This window comes from Podarcis cretensis (genome assembly GCF_951804945.1).
Source record: "Podarcis cretensis genome assembly, chromosome: 4".
Lineage (NCBI taxonomy): Eukaryota > Metazoa > Chordata > Lepidosauria > Squamata > Lacertidae > Podarcis > Podarcis cretensis.
The window spans coordinates 26,307,955-26,323,150 of NC_137173.1; the positions used below are offsets into that span (position 1 = coordinate 26,307,955).

At 40.6% G+C, this 15,196-nt stretch overlaps 1 protein-coding gene across 3 annotated transcripts in view; it reads left to right on the forward strand.

The window, feature by feature from the left end:
• Nucleotides 1–15,196, forward strand: part of WASF3 (WASP family member 3) — a 34,013-nt gene that overhangs the window by 9,887 nt on the left and 8,930 nt on the right. For all 3 annotated transcript variants that reach the window (XM_079973883.1, XM_079973884.1, XM_079973882.1), the window contains exons 2-4: nucleotides 5,650–5,792; nucleotides 6,917–7,051; nucleotides 14,546–14,699. In XM_079973883.1, coding sequence (XP_079830009.1) covers nucleotides 5,660–5,792; nucleotides 6,917–7,051; nucleotides 14,546–14,699 — 422 coding nt within the window. In that variant the 5' untranslated portion in view covers nucleotides 5,650–5,659. The remainder of the gene's footprint in view (nucleotides 1–5,649; nucleotides 5,793–6,916; nucleotides 7,052–14,545; nucleotides 14,700–15,196) is intronic.

Genomic DNA, 15,196 nt, shown 5'->3' on the forward strand with positions numbered 1-15,196 from the left:
AAAATAAGAATAAAAATAAATATGAACATTTAATGTGATGAAACACACTGCGGACCACCTGAATGAAACTTGCAGGGTGGTCTGTGGTTAAAGTTGAGAACCCCTGAAATAGGCTATTGTCACTAGAGCATTAGTGGATAATTTAGTTAAAATTGTGCATATTTTCCTTAATTATTTCATGCTTGTGAAACTAGGATAGATGAATATGTCAGTTTCAGAATCTTTCAGTTTGTGTTTCATTTTTCCAATCTTAAGTTTGGTTATCCACTTTTTCACATCAGTTTTTGAATTTTGGGAGGGAAAGTTTTCATGAAAATTCATTAGCATTTTAGGGCAAAATATGCCTAATATACTCAATTTTGTATGTATTTTTGCAGAGTAAACACATTTTTGTGGAGCAGTTTGCCATGATATGCATTTTTGTGTTCTTTTCACCAATATATGCATTTCTATGCATGCGTTACCCTAGTATATGCATTTTTGCATACATTACTTGGAGACCACCATAGCAAAATTTGAAGGATGGCTGTAGTTTGCCTTTAAACATGAACTGAATAGAATTTCTTCTCCCATCCCTGTGTGCAGCCACTGGAGATAGAGCATTACTCCATCGTGTTAGGAATATAGGAACCAGCCTAAGATCTCAATGCTGTATGCTCCCACTTGTGTCTTAACTTGTGATCAAGGGAAACATTTGTGCTGACTTTAACTGCAGTTATCTTTTGATTCTCCTTAACCCAAGGTTTAAAATATATTAGAAGGTTATTGTTTATTATTTTTGGTTGTTGTTTTTTTAAAAAAGGCTTCACTCCCATTCAGAGGCAGCACCTGCACTGTCAAAATGTGTCAGGGCCAGGATTGAGTTGAATGGTAACTTAGTGGGTGACAGAATTCCACTGGTGATGAGTTGTTCTTCATATGGGACGGCATATGTCTGCTTACTTGCATTGTCAGCAGCAGTATCCTACTGTTAATAGAACTTTGTCTTAAAAGGTTATTAGGTTTAACATGACTATTTGTATTTGAACAGCATTTTCAAACTCCCTTCAGGCACCAAATGTAGTAAGTGCACTGCAGGAGTCATAACTATCTGTTTTGATTTTCAGGGCTTTTAATAGTGGCATAAAGTTTGAATGTTCAGGGAAAACCTGTTTAACATTATAAATATGATTTGCAGTACTTTGCAGTTTCCATAAGTGACTCAGAAGGTAAAATATGGGTATTCTATGTTACTTTGATGATTTAATGCAAGTCGAGGTATGTTTTAATTCAACAGCTTATAATATTCAGGAGTTCTGGTTGGTAGTCCATTCTGTCTTTGGACAGAGTTCATGGATGGTATAGTATCTTAGTTTCATACCTATAGGCAACTCTTCATGATACAGAATGTGTGAGGAAAGTTCTAGATTTATGTACTCAGTCTGAAGTACTTTAATAATGGCTCAGTTCACATGACTTTCTAAGCCAAACCTTGGCTTGACGACAGTACATGAATATGTGGGTTCCTGGAGGTCCTCCTGGACGATTTTGTGGAGATAAGAATGGAGGTCACAGTCCCTTTGCTCCTTTCTGGTCACTTTACTTCTATAGTTTTCTTATCAGGTACAGTGGTACCTCAGGTTACATACGCTTCAGGTTACAGACTCTGCTAACCCAGAAATAGTGCTTCAGGTTAAGAACTTTGCTTCAGGATGAGCAGCAGCAGGAGGCCCCATTAGCTAAAGTGGTGCTTCAGGTTAAGAACAGTTTCAGGTTAAGTACGGACCTCCGGAATGAATTAAGTACTTAACCCGAGGTACCACTGTATTGTTTTAGTTATCTTTAGTTTTATTATTTCTGTTCAGTGTTGCTAGAAAAGCTGTTGTATTCAAGTTCTAAGGAATGGGGTGGGTGCAGGGGGATAGTGCATTTGTTTCATTTGCTTGGTTGCTGATATGGACACACACAAATTCTCATTTCTATTAAGCAACATGAGTACCATAATGAAACACTGATTACAGTTGTACAGCGCTAGTTTACAGTTTGTCATTATTTTCATCAGGGGAAAAAGAGAAATGATTGTTTTGTTCCCCATTCCTCCTCCATGTTTTTAAGGGTCTGTTACTTATTTACTCTGTTGCCTGTCAAGCTTGGGCAAGAGCAGTGATTATTTGCTATTCCAAGTGGTTTTTCTGGGAAGATGGGGTACTCATTCTTTTTCAATTAGGCCAATTACAGTTTTCGTATCTTATTATTTAGATTTGTTGCACATAATGGAAAAATTGCTGTAGTAGTCTTTCAGAACTGAAGAGAAAATAGCATTGAGAGGTCTGTTATTTTCTAGAACAGTAAGTGAACGTTAACAAATGCTGAATATCAACAAGATTTATGGTTTTGTCAGGATGACAAACTATTCTGAGCATGTTTGACTTGAAAAGTGCAACTTCTCTGTCAACCCAGTATCTCTTTTCCATCCCACTCCTGCAAAAGTAGCCAAGTGAACTACAGTTTGATTTGAAAGTTTGACTTTGGTACCATCATTTGTGAAAAAGAAGTCTGTACAACATTTTGTTGCAGTCTGAAGATCTATATACTTGGTCCCCACTCATGGTCCAAAAGCATGTGACACACTAAGCTTTGTGCTGGCTGGGAGCCTGTTTAGAAGCCCCACATACACCACCATAGATTCTGTGAAAGAAAGGAAACACACACACACTCCATTATAAAGGAACCTAAGCAAACCAGGGATGAGAGCAACGAAACTGACTACACATAGACTGTTTGGAACAAGACCCTAGTAATTTCCACCGACAGCCACTTGTGCCACGTCTCATAATATTTCCAAGGCTCCCTCGTTCCACAGATGAATTTGGGTTGGTAGGGTTGTAGTGGGATGGGGATAGGAAAGCCCTAATCCATGAATAGAACAAATTATTATTTTGGCTACATCCCAGTATTTCATACTGATGACCTTGAAATGAGTAAGATTGGTACACCTAGCTTGGCATCTCTATCAGAAATGCACTGCTTTGGGGTTTTCATCAGCTGTACATCATAATCATCACAATTATAACAAATAAAGGCTTGACATATCTCGCTTTGCATGTCATGAGTCTATCTCATATATTAGTTTCACCTTTTAAGTTGAATTATTGAAATAAATGAACTTTTCCATGATACTCAAATTTTTCGAGTTTCACCTGTAAGTGTTTCTTGTTGAAACCAATGCTACATAAGTGACTGACAGGATTGTCCCAATTTATTTTATATAGAATTCACAACAACTTGTGAAGGTGTTATTTATGCAATCTGGGTAACAAACATTTATTCCAAAGATCATTTAAGAGTTTCAAGTGGCCTAGGATATATTCTGCCTGTCTGCCGTTTCCATCATATGCATTGAGAGCCATCTGGAAGATAAATACATGCAGATGAGCAGCCCTTACAGTTAAGAACTGGATTAACTTGTTAGCACCTTTTGTTAATTCTGTAATCTGATCATGTAAGAGAACAACAATACAAAACTATGTTTGTATATTGAGACTGGGCAGTTGAATAGTTAGCTACCCGCATATTCAAGATTCCATATAGGAGGGGAGGGAAATTGTAAAATGATAAAATACTGTTTTATTTTCTCTACTAGCTTTCCTTTGCAGTCAGGCTATGTCCAGATGATTGAATAGAGAGGATTCCCCCCCTCAGTTTATAGCTAGTTTTGTTAAAGCTACTTTGGTATTATTTGATTTCATCCAGGTAGCCATGCCAGTTGGGGCTAATGGGAGTTGTAGTTCAAAACATATGGAGTGCATTAGGTTGGGAAAAAGTAGTATAGGTAACACTACTGGTTCTCTGTGAAAATAAACACACGTGCCCTCGTTATTCAGTGTTTAGCTCTACAACTGAAAGTGTGAGATGAACTGTATATGTGAATTATTTGTATATTCTTCCTTTGAAGGGGAGAGGATAGCACAGAAAGGTGTGCACATTTGTTGCACATTATGTTGCAGGCATGCTGGAGGCACAGTAACCTTTTCTAAGGCTTTATATGCAAAACTGACTGGTAAAATTGTTTCATTATATAGGGAGTAGGTATTTAAGAACCGTTGTTCAAATCCTGGCTGAATCTGACACTAGCAGATGCTCATCTTGATCCTATGCTTGTTACAAAGATAAATTCCACTTGAAATCAAAGGAACTTTGTAATGTGTTTACATTATATCTGGTTGGCATCTGTCAGTTTCAGGAGATAATGGAAGAGTGTGCCTTCAGGGGTAAATTCAAACCACTGGAGAGTTACAGTGCCTGCTGTGACTGTAGAGACATGATTTGTTGCAGCTGGAGCAGATGAAGGTGTCTGGTTGTGCTGATGCAAGTGTACCATAGTGTTTCTTCTTTCTGCACTCCTTCCAGCGGTCATTCTTTCTCTGGTCACTGTTGTGGATACATGACCTGACTGATTGTCTCCAGATGTTGTGGTGGTCTTGCAAGAGATTTCTACATGGCAGGGTTAATGTTGTCAGCCTTCATGTCATGTTTGCAGATGTCATTATAATGCAGAGTTGGTCTGCCAACTGGCCTAGTACCTGCAGCGAGCTCCCTGTAGAGTATATCCTTGGTGATTCTGCCATCTTCCATTCTGTGGACATGACCAAGCCAGCATAGACATTGCTGGGACAGGAGGGCAAACATACTGGGAATGTGGGTACACTATATCTGGATAATGTGTACATTATAGTCTACCTAAGGAATTCATTTAAGAAAATCACTACTGGATCCGACCAAAGGTTCACTATTTATTCATATCCCAACTTTCCTACATGAGATAAAACAATTAAAACATCTTAAACAATTCCAATACAGATGCAGACTTAAAAGATCTTTCCTTAAAAGTCTTGTTGGAAAAGGAAGGTCTTCTGTAGGCACAAAAAAGACAATAGGCAAAAGCTGTCTAATATCAAACAGAAGAGAATTTCAAAAGCATTCAATCTAGTCCCACATCTGTTTTCCACAGTGACCAGCCAAATGCTTCTGGGAAGCCCACTAGCAGGGCTTATAAAAGCAATAGTTTTGCCTTGTAACTTATTCCCAGCAACTGGAGGTCCTGTTTAGGTATGACAAAATCCATTGGCTTTTGTTCTAACACTTTCTGCTGTTGCTTTCTTAATAAATGAAAGGTAAATAATACCTTGAAAAGGAAGTAGGACAACTCCTGAACATGTCCTATCCAATACTTAATTTACAAAACATATTTAAAAATATTTAGGGACTTATTTGCTATGAGAATCTTCATTTCTATTCTAATATTTGTCTTCAGAGGAATGATAGTGGTTTATATTTTTCTTGGGATTTCTCCTGAGAATTTAGTGATGGGCAGAAATCCCAAACACCTAGGTGGTGGTTATGTTATATTGAGCAGAGGCATCCATTCCGCCTGCCAAATGGGCTGGACACCAGCAGAACTCAGTGAAAGACCCTGAAACAAGGCCTTGTGGGGCAGGACTGAGCCAGCCCTTTTTCTTCCCTGCCTAGTAATAGTATTCAAACACCATGGGTATTCAAGCCATGCTGTATTATTCTCATACTGCAACAACAGCTGCTGCCCTTTATAAAAAAGTTTTGGGGAGTATGGTGGTGGGGTGAGACTAATGTTTTATTCTTTTGTTTTGGCAGACATTGAATCATGCCGTTAGTCAAAAGGAACATTGAACCTCGACACCTCTGCAGAGGAGCTCTGCCTGAGGGAATTACTAGTGAATTAGAATGTGTAACCAATAGTACTCTTGCTGCTATCATACGCCAGCTAAGCAGCCTAAGTAAGTAACTGGATGGCTTTTAAAATGTGTTTTTTTCTTTTTAAGGGAAACTTGAAGAGTATACACAGTTTCGAAGCTGGCTTAAGTGACATGATGACTTTGGGTTTAGCAGTCTCAGCACCTTTGCATGTGAATAATCAAAATAAGTAAAATCAATGCCTTTCCACCTTGACTTCATATCCTGTATGGCCTTGTGTCCAGTGTTTCCCTCTTTCTTTTACCTTCCTTTGTGACAGTGTGATGTAGTGGTTAAGAGCGGTAGATTCGTAATCTGATGAACTGGGTTCGAGTCTCCGCTCCTCCACATGCAGCTGCTGGGTGACCTTGGGCTAGTCACACTTCTCTGAAGTCTCTCAGCCCCACTCACCTCACAGAGTGTTTGTTGTGGGGGAGGAAGGGAAAGGAGAATGTTAGCCACTTTGAGACTCCTTCAGGTAGTGATAAAGCGGGATATCAGATCCAAACTCTTCTAAGGCTAGGGAGTGTAGAGCAGTCTTTTATGGATTTTTTAAGCTTTGGCCATGTGGATCCACCCCCTCTTCCCAAATGCTTGTTTCCCTTTGGGTATCTAAAGATTTGGAATCAGCACTGGCCTAACCACTAGGCAAAGAGAAGCCTTTAATTCATCACAAATGCCATATGTAGTATATGGAATTACGTTTATAATATTCATTTACTGAGGGTAGCAGCCGCCTGTTCCTCCTGAGCCATTTCTCTCTGTGGGATATCACAGACCTGTAATATACCCCTAAACTAGTCTGCTGCTTTCAGGTGCACTGCAAGGAGAGGACACTATGCTGTTGCTGGTGCTGAAGTAAGATTCAATGGGGAAATGCTAACTTGTCCTTTACCACAGGCAGCAAAAGTTGTTGGGCTGGCCCTGCTTATACCTGCTCTGACAGTGTGTGGCATTCCTGTGTGTAGGATTGTGTCTGAAAAGAGCAGTTTTCAGTCACATTGGATAAATGTGGGAATTCTGTGCTTGGCAACTTGCATAAAGCACCAGAAGCATAGTGAAAACACTCTGAAGAAACTTTGTACTGTTTCTGTGTGCAAATACATGTGCATAGTGTGTGTCATGGTGATTAAAACACCTGGGGAGATGTTGTCTTCTTTCTCTATAGGCAAACATGCTGAAGACATATTTGGTGAGTTGTTTAATGAGGCCAACAACTTCTACATCAGGGCAAATTCCCTTCAAGACAGAATTGACCGCCTTGCTGTCAAAGTTACCCAGCTGGATTCAACTGTGGAAGAAGGTAGGTAATTGTATTTGAGCATTGAGCCAGAAGTGATATTGACAAGAGCACAGTAATTAATTGCACAGCAATCACTACTTTTTCCTTTGGAGTTGGTACTGAGTGATATTTCATCTTGGTTGTGTTTTTTTAAGGTAGCAGCTTTGGGAGGAGGGAATCTGTGGCGGTTTGCAGGAAAAAAGGGGAGGAAGAAGAAAATATTTTAGAGCTATTTAATATTTCCCACTAGAAGTCCATACCCTTATCTCTCTTTGCAGGAGTCCTACTTTTAATTATTGGATCTATTGCTTGGGTATATTTCATGTATTATTAATTTGCAGTACATAGCTGAACATGAGCAATGCCCATCTCAAACCTCTTATTCCAGAAGAGTAATAGATACATATCACCACTGAAGGATAAACTGTTGTCCAAGAAAACTGATCTTTTGGTATTTTATAACCAGATTGTTAGAACACTGGATGCAGTCTACACTGCTGTGTGCTGATACAGCCCATTGATTTTATTGGGCCTAGGTTACATCTCAAGATTCAGTGGCTGTGTCATGGAGATAAATTGTGTATCAGTATCAATTGCTAGAGTCTCCATGGTCAGAGGCAGCATGCCTCTGAATAACAGTTGCTGGAAACCGCAGAAGGGGAGAGTACTCTCGTGCTCAGGTCCTGCTTGTGGGTTTCATACAAGCATTTGGTTGGCTGCTGTGAGAACAGGATGCTGGACAAGATGGGCCATTGGCCTGATCCAGCAGACTCTTCTTAAGCTTGTCATGTAGAGCCACTTTCATAACTTATTTCTGTGTGTTGGCTCTTTGTATGTCGGAGGGAATGGAATTCCACCACTGACAGTGCCTACAACTTCCACACAAAGAGCTCAAGGAGTGCTTACACATGGAGGTTGGAGCCAAGGCCAACAGGGCATGGTAGTGATTGATGAGTGTGGAGCCACCAGCATAATACTACTCCCTCCTCGCATAAAATGAATGTGCTGAGGATGAGATATGAAAGGGGTTAGAGTAGCAGCACTACTAGCTATGTAACAAAGCACAAATTTATGACCATAATTGTAGCTAGTTTATGACTACATTATATTTTGAGAAGGACTGTAGCTCAGTGGTAGAGCATCAGCTTTGTATGCAGGTCTCAAGTTCAATCCTCAGCATGTCTAGGTAGGTCTGAAAGTGACACCTGGCTAAATTCCCGGAGAACCGCTGTCAGTCAGTATAGAAAATACTAAGCTTGAGGACCAATGGTCCGACTTGGTATAAGGCAACTTCCTATGTTCCTGTTTGCATCACTGTCTTCAGTCTTAATGCAACATCTGAAGTTCTAATACTTCACTGAATACAGAATGACTGCTTATATCTTTGCTTGCTTGTGTATACTTACAAAAGGAATGCTTAGTTGTGTTCATGAGGATGCCATTCTAGACAACTGAAGACATTTACAGGAGCAGAAGTTTTGTCATTTTTCTAGGACGGCAGTTACAGAAGCAACATATTCCCTTTGGTTTCTTGGCAGAAGCTGCATAGAAATGAAATTTAGTAGCCTCACTTTCACATTCTGCTTCTGAAAATTGATTCATAGTCAATATAACCCTTTAAAAAGCTTAAATAATAGATTGCATAATTTGTAAATCTAGTGTTGAATACACATTCTAATCAAATATGCAGAAGTATAATGCATTTATTTAAAGCTGGTTTCATTGATATATTTTGTAATTAAAAGCAGATGTGTGTTGCCTTTTAAGCCAGGTAGCATATCATGTTACAATATAGGTCCCCAAATGTCTTGGCATTTTTCCAACGAGAGTTTTCATGGACTCCATAATTAGACCCCTCCTATCGGAGAGATTAATCAAGGAGACGGTACAACCTTCCCATCCTGAACCACAAAAGAGGGCTGAGCTGTACACCTCATGTCGGGGCCAGTCCCATAGTACCCCCACTCCTACAACTAAACACTATGATTGTGCCAGTAACTCTTTGACACCCCAGGAGGAAAGAGAGCTTATCGCCTCCTTTGGAGAGTTACCAGCAATGGAACAACAAGAAATTATAAATAGGCTGGACTCACTTAAACTTCAGCTCCTAAGTATCGCCTGCAACGGAGTTACTATGAATAATATCCACTCTAACTTAGCGGTGCCATGCCCCATGGAGGTGGAAACAACAATCCCCCAATATCCAGCATATAAGGTGCCATCGGCATTGGATGGGAAGGTCTCACTGCTGGGGGCAGACTCTTCTCCTCCCCTTCACACTGGTAACTCATCCCTGCTTTTAATAGACTTATCTGTTCCCTCTGAGATTAACCGATCAAAGAATGAATCTCAGGATAACACTCCCCTGGATAAATCGTCGCCCCTGCACCCCTCCATGCCGGACTTGGAATCAACATACATCGAAGACCATCCACGACCTGAGACAGTAGTGGCCACTCCAAGTCAGGCTTCTCCACCAAAAATCCAAAAATTACGTGAGGAAGACACTATAGTGTCGAGAGTCAACACAGAGTGGACTGAAGACCCAGCAGGACATATAAATCAAATGATCACAAGTGTTTCGGTTAGATCCCCAAAGAGGACGGCTCCAGCGGACTTGGCAGGAGCCTCTTCAGAGCCTAGTTGGGCCCGACAGCTAAAATCGTCAAATATTATCTCTACCCACCAGGATGCTAACTCTTTTCTGCCCCCCCAAAATTCTGGCCCTTGCGACTTGATCGTGCCACAATCGGCTCGCACCAGGGCAAAAGACCCACCACAACCAGCGCGCACCAGAGCAAAAGACTCACCACACCAGGACGTCAACCCTCAGCAAAGGAAAATAACGGACTTCTTTAAGGGAGCGTCCTTGCTGCATAAGAGCCTCCCACAAGAATTTAAATGACGGTTAGCTGGACAACCCAAAAAACCACCAATATCGATCCTCTGTTGGAACATCGCTGGCTGGCGTAGGAAAAAATGTGACCCAGAATTCCAGTCGTATATCAATTCGTTTCATATCATTCTATTGCAAGAAACTTGGGAGGAGGGTGAAATTGTTATAAACGGATTCGACCTTCTATCTCTTCCAGCTTGCCCCTCCCAGAAAGGAGGACGGCCGAAAGGTGGTCTAGTAATTGGTATCTCACTGAAGCTGCATTTCAAATTTTCATTAGTTTTGACTGCTCCCCCCTATGCTTTATCCGGGTTGATGTCGGGGGGGGGGAAGTATCACTGCTAATCTCCAATGTCTACCTCCCGCCAGGGGGTTCGTCCCTTGAACTGCATGATAGATGGGAAATATTAGAAGATCATTTAGTATCATGCCGTGTTAAATATTCCAATAGCCAATCCTTAATTGGGGGTGACTTTAACGCACGCATAGCAGCAAATTGGGTCGATTTAACTAAAGCTAAATGGTGGTCTGCTCCATGCCTCGACAATTATGATTTGAGACATGCCGTGAGGAGAACCTCAAAAGACTCTAAAGTAAACGAGGCGGGAGTACTTCTCTACCAAATGGCTATTCGCTTAAACCTAGTACCCCTGAATGGTTGCTGCCCTCCCGATATACCGGGGGAGTATACCCACCTAGGCATAAAATCAAATAGTGTACTAGATTACCTTTTAGCCTCGAGTGATCTGATGCCGAAAGCTCTCTCTTTTAAGATTGACAATATTCAGTTCAGTGACCACCTTCCACTTGCTGCTATGTTTGACCTAGACTGGCACGGGGACGAGTACAGTCATCCAACTCAATTAGACACTAACACAGAAAACCCGGTAGAGGGCATTAATACGGCATTACGAGTGAAGGGTATAAAGTGGTCTGTAACGCAGGCTCAAAAATATTCTCAATTTTTTCAGCAGGAGATCATACAAACCTATTCAGCCCTTGACATAACCTCATATGAACTCGATCAAACTATTAATCTATTTGCCAATCTGTTGAATGACCTCACGTCATTCTTTACTGTCCCAACCCACCAGGTAAATCGGGCCCACTCCAAGACAGGTGCACTGTGGTTTAACCGTAATTGCAAACAAGCCAAACAACATCTTTGTGCTATTTATAATGATTACAAATCCTCAGGGGCGACTATGCTTCCCAAGGAGTACTATCAGGCAAAATCAGCTTACAAATATGTGCAAAAAAAGGCCAAACAGGAATGGCAACTGAACCGCTGGCATGCACTTATAGCTGCCTCAAATAACCGTAACTCCCGAAAATTCTGGCTGTTGGTTAACAGAAAATCTAAAAGTTACCCACTAACCGTTATTCCTGCCCCAGTCTGGGAATCATTTCTAAGGAACTATTTTGCCTTACCAGACCTTAATATTGATACAATCGATGGATTCTATGAGCAGCTCCCTCTTTGGCCACCCACTGATCCGGAAGAAATCCACGGACTCATTTCCAATCTCAAAGTTGGTAAAGCCCCCGGTCCCGACCTAGTCCCGGCAGAAGCGATAAAACTTCATGCACACTGGTGGGCGAAAATCTTGGCCGTTACTTTTGATGCCGTAAACAACAGTGGGAAGGTTCCAAGAATTTGGAAGGATGCGATTATTATTCCAATTCATAAAAAGGGCTCGACAGATGACCCGGGAAACTACAGGAATATCAGTTTATTGTCAATAACTGGGAAAATATATGCACGGTTCTTGTTAACTAAGCTTACTAAGTGGGCCGAAGAGAACAACCTGATTGGGCCTGAACAGGCTGGTTTTAGACCGAATCAGTCAGCGGTTGATCATGTCTTAGTTTTATACCACCTTGCCCGGAAATATTCCGCCCCAAATAGAGGCCAACTTTGTGCGGCCTTTATTGATTTAAAGGCCGCTTTTGACAGCATCCCCAGGGGATTACTTTGGGGAAAACTAGCACGATGGGGAATAGACAAAAGACTTTTGTGGCTAATAACTAAATTGCATGACGGATCAGCCGCAAGGGTGAGAATCACTCCGGCCGGCGACCTCTCAAATTCAGTAACCATCAATAGAGGTGTCCGTCAAGGATGTATCCTTGCTCCGACCCTTTTTAATCTATTTATAAGTGATATGAGGGTGCCTCTGATAGATTCTCAAGAAACGATCCATGCCCCCCGCCTTGCCCAATATCGTTGCCCCCTTCTACTCTACGCAGACGACGCAGTGATCCTATCTTTCTCAAGAGTAGGCCTTAGGAGGGCACTGAAAATTTTTGATGCTTACTGCAAATCAAATTTTCTTACAATTAATCATGCCAAGTCCAAAGTTCTAATTTTCACCAAGAGTCGAAAAACCTATAATTGGAGAATAGACGGAAAAGCCATTGACCAAGTCTTTAAATTTCAATACTTGGGAGTCCTTCTCCAACACAACATGGGCTGGAAGGTCCATCTGGCATATGTATTAAATAGAGCTAAAGCCCTTTCCTTTGCGCTACTGCGTTTTTTCTTTTCAGATGGGGCTTTCCATATTCCATCAGTGTTAAAAGTTTTCAAGGCAAAGGTGATTGCAACAATAGCATATGCAATCCCAATATGGGGGTCCTTTGTTAATCTAACCCAATTGGAGGTAATCCAAAACCAGCTGCTAAGAAGGTTGCTAAAATTACCCAGGTGTGTAAGCAATACTGCTATACGTCTCGAACTAAATGTTACAGCTCTAGAAACCACATTATGGAAATGCATCCTCTGTTACTGGTTGGCATTATGGCATAAACTTCCAAATCTCCACTTGATACAGTGTCTCTGGAGAGACGACTTCCCTAGCCCTTGGGCAAAAATAATACATGGGAAACTTGTGTCCTTAGGACTATCTCCATCTGAACTACTAAAATTGGATTTAATTTCTGCCAAGAGAATTATAACTCACAAATTAGAGGAGATGGATTTACAATTTAATATTGCGACAGGTGGTGGCACCTGTTCGCCAATAAACCTTGGCTTAACACCACCAACGAAGCTTCCATCTTATTTAACTACCTTATCTGTGGTGATGCACAGGTATGCCTTTATAAAGGCTAGATTCAATGTTTTCCCATCAAATGTGTTGGGTAACAGACTCTCCAACGGACAGATCTCACTCCTCTGTGACTGTAAAAGTGGATCTATAGAATCGTTATATCATATAATCTTCTGTTGTCCTATACATTCGGCTTCACGGCCCAAGTTTCTGGCCCCATATCTAGCGAGAATAGCTGACAGACCTCAGGAAGCCCATATAATCAGCTTATTAAACGACGAAGACTCAAGTAGATCCCTTGCAGTCGCTAGATACCTGATTAATGTCTTATTTCATAAGAGGAGAAATGGATCACTGTATGACTCTGACAGCTTAGCCAAACTTAAGAACCATCAATAAGTGCCAGAACTAAGACGCATATCCCCCAAAATCTGAGGGATTTGAATTGCGGTTGACATAGAGGGAGCTTATTGTGTATAGTTTTCTTAATTGAAGTAAAATTGGTTTTATAGGGGTGTTTTAACTTGGAACTGTTTAAATTGTATTGTTTATGGATAAATTTTGATGTATTGTTTTTAGATATGGGCCAATGGCCATAATAAACCAATCAATGGGGTCCCTAAGTGACACCTTCCAGGGTTTCTGCCCCTCCCAAATTTGTAAAAGAATTGAGGGGTTTTTTTGGGAGAGGTTGCCTATTTTGTGGACAGTGTTGCATTGCTTTTTTGTCTCTTTTTTGGAGTGGCATAGGTATGTTGCCTGCTTTATTTTCAGCTGGGTTAGGAGCTGTTCTGAACAAGACCAGTTTTTCTGTGAAAAGGGTATTTTGTGGCCCAAAACAGTTTTTATATTTCCAAATCTGCTCCAAAAGTTTGATGTCAGGTTGGTGTTATAACAACAACTTACAGTTGAGGTCAACGGTACTTATGTCCTATGGATACACAATTTGAAATGGTTTCTATGATAAATAAAATACAACTGTTTGCAACCAAATAATCCAAAACACTAGTTGTGCAGCTCAAATGCATTTTGCAGTATGTATTTATATCCGTTAGGGAAGCAACTGTGAAATTAAGGGTTTCTGCTTGGCTTTCTCCTCACTTGTATGGATGCTAGGCAAAGGTCACTTACTTGAAGACTAATTTTTCAGAACTTAGTTCGAAAACAAGAGCAGGTTGTCACTGGGCAGATCAGTTTTTCTTCATGATATGCAATGCACCTGTTTATGCTGTTTAACATAGCACCTAATGTGCATACTGAGTTACTCTATATATAACCTGTTATGTCATACATAATCTTGTGGATTTGGGGGACAAATATTTTTACTTACACAATCTTGTTGGGGAAATATTACCATGTCTGACTTGTTAAGAATCTTGCACCCACAAATTGTGTGAAGGGCATGTTTTGTATTCTATATAGGAACGAGAATTTAATCAGTTTTGCTCCTCACTTCTTCCTCTTATCAAATGTGTTCAATTTTTTGATTTGCTTTACTCCTGGATATTGTGGTTAGCATTTTCTCAATTTAGTTCTGTCTACTAATTTTGTTGTTTTTATCAACAGTGTCATTACAGGATATCAACATGAAAAAAGCATTCAAAAGTTCTACAGTACAAGACCAGCAAGTGGTTTCAAAGAACAGCATCCCCAATCCTGTAGCTGATATTTATAATCGGAGTGACAAACCACCTCCATTGAATATCCTTACTTCATATAGGTACAGTAACTAGAAATGAATAAATAGGCCTGCACAAGTAATGATGTAATCAATACTAGATTCAAGCTACTGAATATTGCCCAGTTAGCTTTTCTTTGGAGTCTGATATAGACAACAGCCCTGAGGCATAGCTCAGTTGGTAGAGCATGAGATGCTTAATCTCAGGGTTCTGGGTTCAGCCCCACATTGGGCGATAGATTCCTGCATTGCAGAGGGTTGGACTAGATGATCCTTGTGGTCCCTTTCAACTCTTCTATGATTCTAAGGCTCCATATCAGTAACCCAAAGATAGTTCAGTTGATTTCTATAACGCTGCCTAAGAAAGTAAGAAAGAGTCAATTTAGCCCACAGTATGCTGACAGGCAGCATATCTTCAAGTTAAAGTATCTCTCTAGTGCTTGAGAGTTTTTGTTTTTTAAACAATATTTTTACGTGCAAAGATGCTGAGCTAAGGCACCTCTCAGAGTAAATATGCTAGAATATCAAAATCTATCTAC